Source organism: Uloborus diversus, chromosome 2 (genome assembly GCF_026930045.1).
Source record: "Uloborus diversus isolate 005 chromosome 2, Udiv.v.3.1, whole genome shotgun sequence".
NCBI classification, from domain to species: domain Eukaryota; kingdom Metazoa; phylum Arthropoda; class Arachnida; order Araneae; family Uloboridae; genus Uloborus; species Uloborus diversus.
Genome location: NC_072732.1, coordinates 182,844,133 through 182,859,923, shown reverse-complemented (window position 1 = coordinate 182,859,923; position 15,791 = coordinate 182,844,133). Strand labels below are relative to the sequence as shown.

Here is a 15,791-nt window from a genome sequence, read left to right as displayed (position 1 = left end):
AAAAGGTGATCCACGAAATAGGAACAACCAAATTTAAACAAGGAAAACAAAAAAGGATAAATTTTGATGTTGACCTCATTCTCCCGATGTCATTTGATACAAAAAAGAAAAAAAAAGATTATTGTGACAACGAAGAAACCTACCCAATTGGGAAAAAATTTGTATCAAGTCCTTATAAAAAAATAAACAAAAATGCGCTTGTAAAAAAAATAATAAATTCCGTCAGTAGGTACCTAATAATTGCTTTTCATACTATCTAACGTTCATATTTATGTATCTGAATAAACCATATTATTTTTCACAATTGATTTTATTTAAGAGAACCTGAAATTGACTCAAAAAATATAAAACTATTTATAAATTGGAAAAAGTAAGTACAATTTTTTTTTTTACAAGTTTTGCAGTGTACGGGATTGGAACAGAACGATCTATGCATTGTAGTTTTAGACCGGAGTGGTTTAGCGGTGCATATCAAGGAAAATATGAGGTGATCTAAAGTTGTCACCACCATGTGCAAACTTTATACCGATATACAAAAAATTCCCCCTCCATTTGTGTGCAATTTAGAATTTTTTTTCGAAGCGTCACACTGCAGCTGAAATGTATGGTAGTGTATGGTTAAATGCAAGAGCGCCCATATGCAAAATTTCAAGGGGGGCCTCAGATATTTTCCTCATGGTTTAGCAGGAAATTTTCCCCATAGAAACCAATTTCAGTACAGAATAGTTATTAAAATTTTACATTTTTTTAATTACTTATTCATTAATTGCTGGAGAAGAAATGATTTTATATTTTCGCAAAGAAAAAAGTACTAAAAGCAAGGAAGTTCTAATTTAAAAGGGGGGCTTGAGCCACCTTTGCCCCCCCCCCCCCATTTGGGCGCCCTTGGTTAAATGCTCAACCTTTTTTTGACTAAGAATGATGATAACAAAGATAATAGAACTAGTGAAGATTGGACACTCGACGACCGGTTTTTACGCATGGCAAGGAAAACAAGCGTAAGTAGAATGAAAACTGGTGCTTGAAAAAAACTGACATTCAGAGCTATAGCCGCCAAGTTGAACTGGAGATTCTTGGAATTGGCGTAAAGGTTACAACACTAAGAATTCTTAGAAAAAGTGGGGAGAAAGGACGGGGATACTAACCACCGGTTTCAGTTCCCGCGACAATGATAACAAAACCTAATTGATTCCAGATGTTATCTACGGAATCTTGAAACTCAATTTACATCCTCTTCCCATTCTTTTGAAAATCTATTTAACGGGACGCTGATTAAGCGGCGATGTGTTCTTCATAATGCCATAGAAAGTCTAAAGTACAAATACGTTTGGAGTGGGCTGTCAAAAACTAAAACTAAACAAAATAATTTTTCTACACGCCCCTTTAATTCCAACGCTTTTTCTTATTAATGCTTTAAGTTTTTGCGAACAAACAAAAAAAAAGAAAAAAAAGAAAAAAAAAATGATGTTGTGAACTACTAAGAATTTTTTAATTTTAAGTTCAAATTTTTTCTTCTTGATCAAATCAAACTGTGCCAAAAAAAAAAAGATGCAGTAATAGATCAAATATCAAAATATATTTTAAACAAAAATCTTTACTCACGTGTATTGGCAACGATATGGTTGATGGCAAGCATAGAGCGCAATTTTAATTCGCTTCTTGATTATCACAACGTGGAAACGTTGTGAAAGATGCAGCAAACTGCATCATTTGTGACGCCATTAAAACCACGCCTTGTTTGAAAAATCAGACATTTAAAAAAAATAATTAAAAAATAAGTGTTGGGAAAATGAAAGTATTTTCTGGGTCCAAGTTATAGTTTTTGCTTATTCTATCGATTTCAGTGACTACAAGTACTACTTTTGACTGAAGGAAACCACCCCATTTGTTTGTGAAAATTAAATAACCACGTCAAACAGACTGAATTGCAGATTACTGCAGACTCGTGTTTCGGCGTTACAATGGACGGCTTTCTCAATGCAAAAGAAATGAGCTTTTGGTTGAAAAGACACCCGACAAAAGAAACCTAACCATTTCTCCGATGTTTTTTCAAACATAAGCTCATTTCTTTTGCATTGAAAAGGACATTCATTTGTAACGCCGAAACACGTATCTGCAGTAATCTGCAAAGTGTGCTATTTGGCGTTGTTATTTCTCATTTTACTTTTTGCACATAAGTATTTATTTGACTTATAGTTCGTTTTTTTTTTTAACCCAATTAATATACAAAGTAAAAGAAAAATAAATTGAAATAGAAGAGATCTAAAAATTCAAGAAAGTTACATTAAGATTTAAAATGAATCAGTTTTTTAGACTTTTTTTTTTTTTTTTTTTAACGAGAAATAAATTTTTAGGTAAACACGCATTTGTCTGTGTGTCTTTTAACCCAATCTCCTCTGGATTAGGAATGTCTCAGGTCGAAACTGGTCTCGTTGGATATCGAACATCCAGAGAAAGCCATTCCGCTTTGGGCTTTCAACATCCAGTCTTGAGAATATCATGAACCCTGTATGTCCCGAGGACACCAAGGAGTAAGCATTAAAATTACCAATCGTTACGCGCCACAAGTGGCGAGCGGAGGTTGGCGAACAAAACGAGCAGGGAGTGGAGCCCCTAGTACAAAATTAACAGGAGTGAGAATTTAAAAAATAATTGTAAATTCATTCAATCTAACGAATTTGTCGCCCACTTCACAGTGAAAATTGAAGGGAAATCTTGCGAGATAAAAAATTTTAAGTAATGTAGTCGATGACTGAGAAGTTTTTTAAACCTTATCAACTTCTGCAAAATAGTGCAGCGAAGAGGAGAGCAAGCGGGAGGATCATCCCGGGCGCCAAAATATGAGACGGCTCCATAAATTATGGGTTTCCTGATATAATAATGGTATACCTGTGTATAATAATATAGTTTACATTTGAGAAATTTGTGAAAGTAATCTTTGTAAACAGTGGCGTAAATAGGGATTGGCCGGAGTAACTCTCTCCAGGGGCGCAACAGCGAACGGGATGGAAATTTCAAAACGTTATTCCCAAAAAAATTTTGATTTTTTAAAACTATTTCATAGACTTTTTTTTAGAAAAAATAGTAAAAATAGAACTAAGGGAGTGTGGGGGTTAGTTTGGTTTGAGACCCTGCTCATTGGATTTCTTGTTTCTACTAATGGTTTTTATCGCGGCCGTAATTTGAATTCAAGACCTCAAAATTCAAATGAATGCCAGGAAGAGTGTTTCGAATTTCTATACTTTGTTACAAAAGATGGCTTGCTTTGGCATTTTTCGCACTTTACGACTTCAATTTTAAAAATTTCCTTCGCTTAGAATTACGATTTCGTGAAATTTGAAAGGAAAACACACGCACACGTATGTACATGAATTGCGTAAATGTTAATTAATTTGTTGATAAATCTAATTTGGAAAAACATATTTTTAAGTTTAAAATTTCAGTTAACATTTTGAAAAATTTCATGTCACGCAACCCCGTAATTGTGGATGAAACCTACTTTTTTTTTTCTTTTTAATCACAAGACTTTCAAAACTATTTTCATAATTCTATACTTACGCTTGCTAACATTAACTCCATACCGAACTGCCTTGCATTCAAATTTCAAAGGATTGAGTTCATCTTCAGGGTGTAAATCAGTATTTCAAAGTGCAGTAGCCGTTTGCGTGAAATCTTCCCGCGTTTGTCCACAGCTTTGCTTATCTGCCTCATTGTCACCAATTTTTCTTTGTTATCTCCTATTATTGTCCTTTCTCCTTCGCAGCCGAAGACAGCGCAGAAGCAGGGGCAGAAGAGTTTTTCCTACCTTGGGCTTCACACAAAAGAATCTATAAACTCTTATCGTCGACCACACTAATTTACTTCCTTCACAAAAAAACTTCTTAGGTGTTCTCATCCCATAAGAACATTGTCAAGTTAAGAGCCTGTGTCGAATTGAAATCCCATGTGGTGGAATAGCAGAGGAACTTCCAAACCGGAGCCGTTAAATTTTCTCCATAGAAACCGCATATTGCTCGCCGATTCTCTCATCCAGATATGCGGAAATGCAAATTGTGAACCAGATGGGAGTACCACACTGGTTCCTATTGAAATTTTAGCAGCTGCTGACATTGAGGCCAATAATGCGTTGGAAGACGAGGATCTTGAACACGACCCTGACAATCCTGACATTAATCTACAGTTAATTGAAGGACAATCTGTGGAGGCAGAGAACATTTTTACTTATCTTTCGGGTTTCTTGGCCAAGAAATATTTAAAGAAATTTCGCTGCAATCATTGCAAAACAATACTAAGCACACGAAAGAAAATAAACGTAGGCACTTTATTCCTAAATTTAATGGAGTACGAATGGGTTAAGAATGGATTGACGCATCCCAGCTCCCATTTAAAAGAAACTGTTATAAAATTTGGAAAGATTTTTACGGAGTTGTTTCCTAAAATTTGTTCAGCTCCTGGCATCAAAAAAAAATTAGTCTTCGCCTTCAATACAATTAACTGCGCTTGGTTCGATTGTCCTGAACACATCCATAAGTGGGACTTCCTCCCACAACTGTTTGCAAACATGATGATTTTTCACAAACTGAAACTTTTAAATAGAAAAATTCAAAAAAATACCCTTCAAGAAAATAAAAAACTAGAGAAATTAAAATAAAGATTCATAAAGTGATATTTCTCAGAGCATAAGCGATTTCATGTATTTATTTTTTCGAAAAAATCCTTCCTTTTTTTACAGCGCCAAATTCAATTTAACTGAAGCAATTAGTTTGCTCAAGAATTTTAATTAAAATATTTGCTCCTGTAAATAACAGAATAAGAAAATTTGATTTTTGGAAGCCTTTCGTATTGCATGTTCAACGAAGCAAAACAGTTAAGCCACCGGATCGAGTTCAGCCTTGTCACGGTAAAGCATTTCCCTGCATGTTAAATATTACCAAAACATATTTCGAAATTGTAGTTCTAAAAACTCAGTTTCAGACAATCTTTGATGGTGTTTGGGGAAAAGAGATTTGGAGATCCTCCTCCGGAAATATTTTGAAATAGGATTCTGAAAGGATTTCGAAATTCAATGGAGGAGTTTTCTGATAGTCTCTTCCCAGAAATTTTCCGAAATTGTAGTTTCAAAAGCGCAGTTTTAGAATGTCTTTGTACTGTTCGTGAGGGGGGAGGCTTAGGGGCCCAACATTTTTTAGAACCTGAAATTTCAAATACGCAGTTGGGTGATTCTCCGAAATCCTAACAATATAATGTCCTAGGAGCCGAACACAAGAATTGTTTGACCTAGAATTTTTTTCTTTTTTTTAATAGCTAGAAATAGTTTTTGTGATGTTATTCCATTCATATTAAAACAATAACTCATTTATTTCTCCCAACAAAATTTTTTGAACACTCAGAAAGTCACTCTTTTGGCGTGTCCTCATTCGTTTCTCAAATACCGTAAAACCGTACAACATTAGACCAGGGTTGCAACTTTAGGCTATTGAAGGAATCTTGTAGTATGTGCCATGTAGTGGTCATTAGAGCAAAACTAAAGTCTAAAAAAAAATCAGTAGGTTCGCAAGTATTGTCCAGAGAAGTTCATGTTGTTTACCCCAAGCTCCAGTGTTATCATTCTCGTGTCAACATTCATTTGTGCTGGGAGGTTTACTGAAATTTTTGCTTCAACTCTCAAAGTCTCCTTCAAAACCTATATTTGCCGATTGAATTCTCTGGAGGTTAGTTTATTACTTTATTACATAGGTATTTAAGATGATCTATCCATATCGGCGAATCCTGATGTTGTTTTGTTTGCCTGTCGTTTCGAAGTAAATAAAAACCGGGAATTCAAATTGCAACTTTAGACCACCCATTTTTACTGTCGTTTGTCAATATTTTGTATTGTCTTGAGCAGCTTTTTTAGTTTTCGGGTTTTCTTTAGTTTTAAACATGAATCCAGGTAAAGAAAGAAGATAGGCGGCTGTCCTTATCTCAACTATTTGCCTGATTTGATGGAAAAGGTGATCCACAAAATAGGAACAACCAAATTTAAACAAGGAAAACAAAAAAGGATAAATTTTGATGTTGACCTCATTCTCCCGATGTCATTTGATACAAAAAAGAAAAAAAAAGATTATTGTGACAACGAAGAAACCTACCCAATTGGGAAAAAATTTGTATCAAGTCCTTATAAAAAAATAAACAAAAATGCGCTTGTAAAAAAAATAATAAATTCCGTCAGTAGGTACCTAATAATTGCTTTTCATACTATCTAACGTTCATATTTATGTATCTGAATAAACCATATTATTTTTCACAATTGATTTTATTTAAGAGAACCTGAAATTGACTCAAAAAATATAAAACTATTTATAAATTGGAAAAAGTAAGTACAATTTTTTTTTTTACAAGTTTTGCAGTGTACGGGATTGGAACAGAACGATCTATGCATTGTAGTTTTAGACCGGAGTGGTTTAGCGGTGCATATCAAGGAAAATATGAGGTGATCTAAAGTTGTCACCACCATGTGCAAACTTTATACCGATGTACAAAAAATTCCCCCTCCATTTGTGTGCAATTTAGAATTTTTTTTCGAAGCGTCACACTGCAGCTGAAATGTATGGTAGTGTATGGTTAAATGCAAGAGCGCCCATATGCAAAATTTCAAGGGGGGCCTCAGATATTTTCCTCATGGTTTAGCAGGATATTTTCCCCATAGAAACCAATTTCAGTACAGAATAGTTATTAAAATTTTACATTTTTTTAATTACTTATTCATTAATTGCTGGAGAAGAAATGATTTTATATTTTCGCAAAGAAAAAAGTACTAAAAGCAAGGAAGTTCTAATTTAAAAGGGGGGCTTGAGCCCCCTTTGCCCCCCCCCCCCCCCCATTTGGGCGCCCTTGGTTAAATGCTCAACCTTTTTTTGGCAAAGAATGATGATAATATGAAGAAAAATACACATATAAAGTGGTCTAAAGTTGTACAGTTTTACGATACATTTAAATTATCTAAAAATTTTACATCAACATTCCACAAACTTAATTTGTAGTATTAAATTACACATACTTACAGGTTTAAAATAACATTCTTTAAGTAAGTTTAATTATTTAAATAATCGAGGAATATCATTTTTAAGTTTGTCTGCAGGTTTTCATGTCTTTCTCCAGCAGGGTTGGCAAAAACCCGGGTTTTTTTAAAAAAACCCATGGACCCAGGGTTTTTTGGGTTTTTTTAAATAAAACCCAAAAAAACCCAACTAAAGCTGGGTTTTTTTTAAAAGAAATGTGTTTTTTTTTCTTTTTTTAGGGGAAAGGTGGGGTACTCGTAGCATATTGTAGCATAAGTATATGGACAAAGCACAAAAATTGTCTTGATAAAAAAAGCTGGAAAATTCAGCATTTTCTGAAGAAGGGTATAAAAGACGACAAAATTCAAGAATGGTGAAGTTTCAGATTTTTTTAGTTTCCATGATTACCAACAGTTAGGGCAAAGTTACTTCTTGAGTGATAAAATCTATTGTTTATTTGTTCGTTTTTTGTTGCGACATTTTTTTTTTTTTTTTGTATTTTACTTTATTGTATTTCATTTTGTTATGCAAAACTACTGTAGAACCTCAAGTAGTTTAAATCCCTTTTTACTGAATTCCAGCTTAACTAAGACATTTCTTTGAATTTTACGTTGCCTGTTTTTCTATTTCTGTGTACAGAGTAAGAAATATTAAACTTTTTCGTAAGATAATGAAAATACTGTACATCCTATTCCGTTTTCTGTCCGACCATTTGTAAAACCTGTTAATTTCTAAAAAATATACCTTGTTTATTCGAGTTTTGTGACGTGTTGGTTTGCAGAAAATAATTCACATGAGAGCCTTTTAGCTAAAGTAGTATCCTTTGTACAATCTGCAAATACCGAGAAAATCTGACGTGACGGGACTTAGTCAAGATAATTTGAGTTCCTTATTGACCAGTTGAAGGAAAAAGTTAAATATATTTATTTAAAATCTTTGAAGCATTTTTTAATGCCCTTAAGAGTTAAGAAATACTATTAAAGTTCAAAATTCATTTTTTATGTCCATTGCCTATTGTGAAGAAGAAATAAAAAAGAAGTTTAAATTGTAAAAGTATTTAAATTAATTATTTTTTTTAAAAAAGTTCTCAGAAAATTTTAAAAAACCCAAAAGTGGGCTAAATAATGGGTTTTTTTAAATGGGTTTTTTCAAAAAAACCCATTGGGTCCAATCCGGCCAACCCTGTTCTCCAGTCCTAGGAACAAGTTCAACTATTATAGAAACTTTTATAGAAAGGAACTTTTAATCTGCCATTTTTTTAGATTCTTTGAGTATTTTGTTAATATAATTTGTTTTTTGTACTTACTAAAACTTTAAAGTTCACTAATGGGTATGTAACACTCTGCCTTTACTCACCGCGGTCCTGAGTACACTCAAAAAATACCTTACGGTAGGCACTTCTGGTATTAAACCTATATCCTGTACCTGGTTGCCTCTTAAGGTCCCAAGGCTCTATTAAACGTAGGCCAGGTACAGGCACCACCAAATTTGATGTTCCTTCAAATTTGTATTTATTAAGAGAGTGCTGCAAGTAAAAAAAAAAGTGGGGAGCTTAACCACAAATCGCTACAAGTCCCGCGATCCAGCGGCCCTTCGGTCGATCGCCCGATTGGCCAGTCCAGCCCTGGAGGACTTGGGGCACGTGTAAAAAGTTCAAATTTGTATTTTTTTACTCATTTTTATTTTTACTTCAAATTTTCAATATCTTAACTTGGTCTTGAAGGTTAAAACAAATCACCCTGTATATATACATAGTGGAATACATTCAGAAAAGTATTTTAGTTGAATATACATTTTTGAAATAAATACTGGGTAAATACCCATTTTGGGTATTTACCCTGGGTATTTACCCCTAAAAATAAATACCCAGGTATTTTACATCACTATTCTGAAGTGATCTATTTGTTGTGGTCATTATTGAATAGATTTTGTAAATTGAAATAGTTAATTTACTCTTGGATAATTATCCAATTTAAGTCTGTCAGTAAACTTAGCAAAAAATATTAGTATCCTTTGATAGGCATTTTAGCTATAGTCATATAAAATGCTAAATTTAAGACTAACACACAATAAAACATGCAAAGTTGAAGCCTATATCTATGGAGATCATGGTCGGATCCAGGGAGGGAGCCACTGCCCCCTCCGAGAAAATTTCAAGAATTGTTAAAATCTCCTTTTTTGAGCAAAAATGCAAAAAATTTCCCTTACAATACATACAAAGTCTAACGATAAGGAAAACAATGAGAAGGGGGTCATGGCCACTCTAAGAAAGTTTTTAAAATAGTTAAAAACCTTTTTTAGAGCTAAATATAAAAAATCCTTTATTCTTCGAAGTTGAACAAGAATATAAAAACAATGCCAGGGAGCCTTAAAACCACACTGCGAAAGTTTCAAGTATAGTTTTTTTAACCCTCTTTCCTTGCTTAAATTGAAAAAAAAGAAAAAAAAATCATTGTAATTCATTTGAAGTCTATCAAGAATGGAAACAATGCCAGAGGGAGGGCATGGCCACCCCACGAAAATTTCAAAAATATGAAGTGTATACCAAATATTTGGGCTCATTTAACATAATGGGCTCATCTTGTTAGATGTGTTTACTTCCCCCAAGGAAGAAAGAAAAGGGATATGTGTTAGTAAGTATCAGATAAAAAGTTATACATTTAATGATCTCGCATTAAGTTAGTATTATTCAAGTTTTAACCCGACTTTATGCAGTGCTATGTAATTCTTCTTCATTCTCTTCTTAATATGGGACCCCCCAAACCACTCCTTGTTAATATTACCGAAGATCGTCTGCAAATCACGCTTTAAAAAATAACTTGTAAAAGTTTCCAGGGGAGGGTCCCCCACCTCTCATTTTGCCAACATTGTTCAAGATCGGCCTAAATTTTGTTTTAAGCGCTTGAGTTTCAAAATGTTTCCAGGGGAGAACTTCTCCCTCCCTAACATCGTTGAAAGTCTTTTAAGAATTACGTTTCTGGAGCTTCAATTTTGAAAAATTGTTCGTCCTCCAAAGTTACTCATGAATCATGGATTGCCTACATTTGCAATTTAAAGAGTTCAATTTTGAAAAAATTTTGGGAGTGGACCTCAGAATCTCCTTAACCCCTAATCTTACCTAACATAGTCTAGAAGGCATTTTTAAGTCTATAAAAGTAAAATTTCCTGGGATGTACCTTTTAATCTCTCCTCCACTTAACATCACCAAAAAAGTCTAAAACAGCCATTTTAGCTTGAGGGGGAGCGCCCCAAACATCTTCTCCCCTACCATTACCAAAGATAATTAGAATGCATCTTTAAGACTGCATTAGAAAACTTCTTAGTGTTAGCCCTCGAATTTCTCCTCTACGTATCATTACAAAAAAACCTATTAACCCGCTAGCACGCGCAAGGGGGTGTTTGACACCCCACAGAACTTTATTATTCAAACTTTTTAAGTTCCCTTAATTGAAAATGGATCAAATTCGTTGTAGCTGGTTTGAAGGTCACTTGCTAATGGAGGGTATGTTTGCTGTGTGCATTCCTGCAGCGGTTTTCCTGGAATTCCTTATATGGGGTGTCAAACACCTCTTGCGCATCCTTGTGATTCTCTGATTTTCGTCGAAAATGTCGCGCTACATTACGTATGATGAGGGTATGAGACATTTGCAAAAGCTGTTAGATGAAGTTTCCCCTGATGATCAATAGATATATGAATCTGACGAGGAGCCTGATAATAGTGTTAAATTATAGTCGCCATAATCCTGATAGTGAACCTGAGGATTTATCAGAAGATGATGAAATAATTGGTCGTAAAAGAGAAACTTTTTCCATTGGAAAAGATGGTCATACAAAAGGGATGAAAGAAAAATACCGTTCCAACTTAAGAACACCAAAAAAGAGCATGATTTAGAAACTTCTAGGTAATACGAAGCATGTGAGTAATATGTCAACACCTTCAGAATCATTTTTAATTTTATTTTGAAAGCATTCTGGGTTGTACAATGAAGTCTACTAATACCTATTGAAAGTATTAGACATAATTTTTCTCGATAAAGAAATGCCAATGATATCAGCAAAGATGAACTGAAAACATTTATTGGTTAGCTGCTTATTAAAAAAAAAGGCCAATGGTGCTATTTTTCTCTCTTCTAAATATAGCTACATTCAACTGCAGAGTTTTGCTGCTCTTAATCAAAGATTCTCAGATAAGTATTAAAAAGAAGGAGACCTTTCATTAAAGACTTGGCAGTTCAACTTGTCAAAAACCATGCAGATCAGAGAGCTATGTCAAGCATCAAGAAAACCAAAATTTGAGAGGTAATTTTTCGACAGAGCCAACTCCAAGAACAAAAAAGGTGTCATACAAGTGCTGTTATATCTGTGGTAGTAAGAACGACAACAAAATCTTGTTGTTTAAAATGCTTAAACATTTTTTGCAAAAATCATCCTGATGCCATGTGTACCGAATGCATCAACAATGTAAGTGTGTATTTACATGAAATGAATTTCAAATTTTGGTCTTAATTTGGCGAAAATCACTCATGAAATAGGTTGCTTTGCAAAATTTAAAGTAATAATTATGTTTGGTGTAAGGGAGTTTTAAAAGACAACTTGAAAAATAATGTTTTGCTTAGTAAATTATGGAAATTCTCCAGTGGGATGCTGGGACACCCCTTGCGCGTTTTCGTGTTCATCCAAACAGCATGCGTTCTTGCGGGTTAAACCAAACTGCGTTTTTGTCTCTACAATGGAAAAAAAAAAAAATCCACCGGGGAAACCCTGAACCTCACTCTTTTTAACATTATTGGAGAAAACGTTTGCGTTTTTAATGTTTCAATTTCTGAAAATGCGCGGGCGGGGAAGTGAGGGGGCGCATCCGAGCCCTTAGTATAACGAAAAACAGTTAAAATGCATTTCTAAGATAACAAATCAGAAAAATTTCCTCAGATGGGCATCAAATTTCTCCTCCCTCTAACATCATCAAAGATAGTCTAAAACTGTATTCTTATAGCTACAATTTCAAAAATAGACAGGGGAGCCTCACCGAACCTCTTCTCCCCTAAAATTACCAAAACTCCTCTAAAATGTGTTTTTAAGACTACAAACCTTTACCTCGGAGTTAATATTATACTTACGGTTGGTTCAAATTCTTCTCCTCTTAAATCAGAAGTCCTATACAGTCGTCTCAGAACACACCACTGATTACAGGAATACCATTTTGAGGCGACGATATATGCACACGTTTGTTAAGAGAAGAGGAAAATTATTGGGAAGGTTAGAGCTTTTATGTTAAATTTACGTCACCCAGTGAAAATTCCTTAAAAAATGCTCTAGTTAAAAATGGGCTATATTGATATTTGTAAAATTCAAAATTTTTTCAAAGCATCGTATTTTTCCAAATGGCGAGAATTCTGTCTGGATCCTCCCCTGATGGAGATATAACCAACGAGAAACTATATTCAAAAGGTCAATTGATAAAGTGCCCTCGATTTCGCCCCTCCCCCGATTAAAAAGAGAGAGAAGGGGTACTTCTTGGTATAAGACACTTCAATTCGATTGAAAGGGCATTTTCACAGAAGCATTTTACTGTAAAAAAGGTGGTTTGTTAATTTCTGTACTGTGCACTGTCAATGCAGATGGTTGGTTTTCAAATGCATTTTATACCTGTTTGGTTATGGTTTGATTTAGTTGAAAATTTTGGTTGTAATGAACATAAAAACTCTCTTCTACAATTTACAGTTTTCTAACCAGATGATTATTTGTCAGTTAATTAATTTATTTTTAGCATTTCTTTAGCAGTTTCTTCCTTTTTAATGTTTTTTAAAAAGTTTTGACGGAATTTCGGCTCATCCTGTATTAGCAAGATAATCTTAACAGTAAATTTATACTATCAAGTAACAATAACAGTTCTTCAGCTCCTATTTAATGTGTTACATTACAAATGTTTAACAAATATGTATTAATAAATATTACAAGAGAATGCTATTTATGTTACAAAGATGTGTCTATTTTTGAAAGTTTTTTATTCAACTATTTATATAGCTGCTCATAAATAAAAAGTTATGTTTTACAACTAAAAGAATACCATTAACCTATCATTTATTTTTAGTACTTTTTAGTAGTCATCTAATGGACAATTTATTTTCTCCATTCTTAGTTCTCCCTCAAATTTGAAATGTTGTTTTCTAACTTTCTCCTTGTTCTCATAAATAAAAAGTTATGTTTTACAACTAAAAAAATACCATTAACCTATCATTTATTTTTAGTACTTTTTAAGAATCATCTAATGGACAATTTATTTTTTCCGTTCTTAGTTCTCCCTCAAATTTGAAAGGTTATTTTCTAAGTTAAAGCGAATCAGCTTTACCTTTGACAATATTATCCATGAAAATTTTAAAATCTTGTTTTCTTCATTTAGAGTGTTGATCCAGAATCTGGGAGTGAGATGGATGAAAACCACGACAATAACAGTGAAGATGAAAAGGTTTCTGGTTCTCCACCTCAGTCTCCGCCATCACCATCATTGTCCCCTTCTTCCCCACCACAGTCTCCCTGCTCTGGTCCCTGCTCACCATCTCCTCCGCAGTCTCCAGCATCACCACAATGGAATGCATCTAATCCACAATCTCCTTCTCCTCCACAATCTCCTTCTCCTCCGGAGTCTCCTGTTTCCAATCCTCAATCGATAAATGCAAATCCTGACTCTCCAATTTCAAATCCGGAGTCTCCTCTTTCTATTCCTAAATCTCAGAATTCTAATCCAGGTTCGCACTGTTCCAGCCCGAAATCTCCTGCTTCAAATCCTCAATCACCTGACTCTAATCGGCACTCACCTGCATCAAATTCTCCCTCCCCCTCTACACCACCTTACTCACCTGCTTCAATCCCCAAATCTCCTGCTTCTAACCCCCAGTCTCCTGCATCTAATCCCCATTCTCCTGCGTCTAATCCCCATTCTCCTGCGTCTAATCCCCATTCTCCTGCATCTAATCCCCATTCTCCTGCTTCCAGTCCCCAATCACCTGCTTCGAATCCCCAATCACCTGCTTCAAATCCCCAATCACCTGCTTCAAATCCCCAGTCACCTGCTTCAAATCCTCAATCTCCTGCCTCTAATGCTCAGTCGCATGATTCAAGCCCTCAGTCTCCTGCTTCAAACCCCCAGTCTCCTGCTTCAAACCCCCAGTCTCCTATGTCAGAATCTGGTCAACAATCGGATGACGAAGTGCAGGTAAGTTGATTTTTTAAATGTTTGTAACGCATTTTCTTCAATATTATCCGCACAAGCTTTATTTGTCAGGAATATTGTAAATTGAACTATTTTTTTTTTCCTTTTTAATGTTACCATATTATTGTTTCATCATTAACTGTCTTATTAATTAGTAAGAAAGTGGCTAACAAAGTACAAAGGTATTAATGCCACTGCAGCTAAATATTAGGAAGTTTTTATAATATTTGGTGGTCAAACAAGGCTACAAAGAATCAAAAACATAACTGCGTGCCCGTGTGAACAACTAATGCACCAAAATCCTTATTGGTGCAATAGGGCAACTTCTGCTACGATGACGTTAATACAGAAGTACTGCTAACAACATATGAAACTTGAACTGAATTCTTAAGAAAAATTTCATTGTTTAAAATATTTAACAATGAGAAGTTTAGTAAAATTGAGTTTGGATAGATTAGTATTTTTAAACTAATAGTTTATTTGAAATTTTAAGGTGAGTGGAGGTGAAGCAAGTGATGACGATCATCCTGAAAGCAGTGCTGTGCAAGAAAATGAAATTGAAGGTGCTGCATCTCCTAATGACGATAACCAGAGTGAAAAGGGACAATCAAAGCATAGTGACAAAGAAGATTCAGATGCAGAAGAAAATATTCCAGAAATAAATATTGAAAGTGCAGATGAAGAGGAGGGACATGACTCAGACAAGAATGCTTCTGATGATGAAAATAATGAAGGTTACTCTTCTTTAATTTTTTTTCCTATATATCTTTTGTGACTTGAGTGCATTCAGGGAGAAGAGATAGCGGCAGTAAACAAAAAAGGTTGCAGCTTGGCGGCAACATATACCACTTTCACCAATTATTTATTGGATTGGTGATTTTGTTCATGGACAGTTTGCTTAGCTGATTGGCGTTTCAATATCCCAGCACCAAGCAGATGACAGTATCCTCAAGTGTCATGTCGCTTTCGTTTACTTTTATTAGTATTCACTATAGTTCATATTTTTGGTGGCAATGATGCTGGTGGTGAGGCTTAGTCTATGCAAGCAGAAAGAAGATTGCAAATGCAGAAATCTGCTTTTTCTTGACCCATATTTTAATATACTGATCTTTACTCTTGATGTTAAAAAAAATTGAGATGTGATGGTCACGTAGCTGCTGTTATCAATCAATTATATGCAATTCTGGAACAAGAAAAACTGAAAAAAATTATTTAAAAAATATTTATCAATTTCATCGTCCCACCCCCCTGCCGGTGATAAATACCCCAAAATTCACTAAGCATGAAATAATGTTTATGCTTAGCTCTTTTTGTTGTTGATACTAGTGTATCAATTTAAGTTATGATGTTTTAAACTCATTTCTTACTAGTTTACGATTTTTAATAAGATCTGTTCATGAAACTCATTGGGACCATAGGTGATTCAGCTTTTCAAATTGTTTGGATTTTCGAAAATAACTGAGAAAACGTTGTTTAGAAAAATAGTATGCCATATAATTAAAGTATACGATACAAGTAATTCAATATAAATGTACGTA

At 34.4% G+C, this 15,791-nt stretch overlaps 1 protein-coding gene across 2 annotated transcripts in view; it reads left to right on the top strand.

Moving 5' to 3' along the window:
- The window catches only part of LOC129217540 (protein IWS1 homolog), a 71,739-nt gene that overhangs the window by 8,025 nt on the left and 47,923 nt on the right, over positions 1–15,791 (top strand). For both annotated transcript variants that reach the window (XM_054851857.1, XM_054851859.1), the window contains exons 2-3: positions 13,444–14,256; positions 14,747–14,987. In XM_054851857.1, coding sequence (XP_054707832.1) covers positions 13,444–14,256; positions 14,747–14,987 — 1,054 coding nt within the window. The remainder of the gene's footprint in view (positions 1–13,443; positions 14,257–14,746; positions 14,988–15,791) is intronic.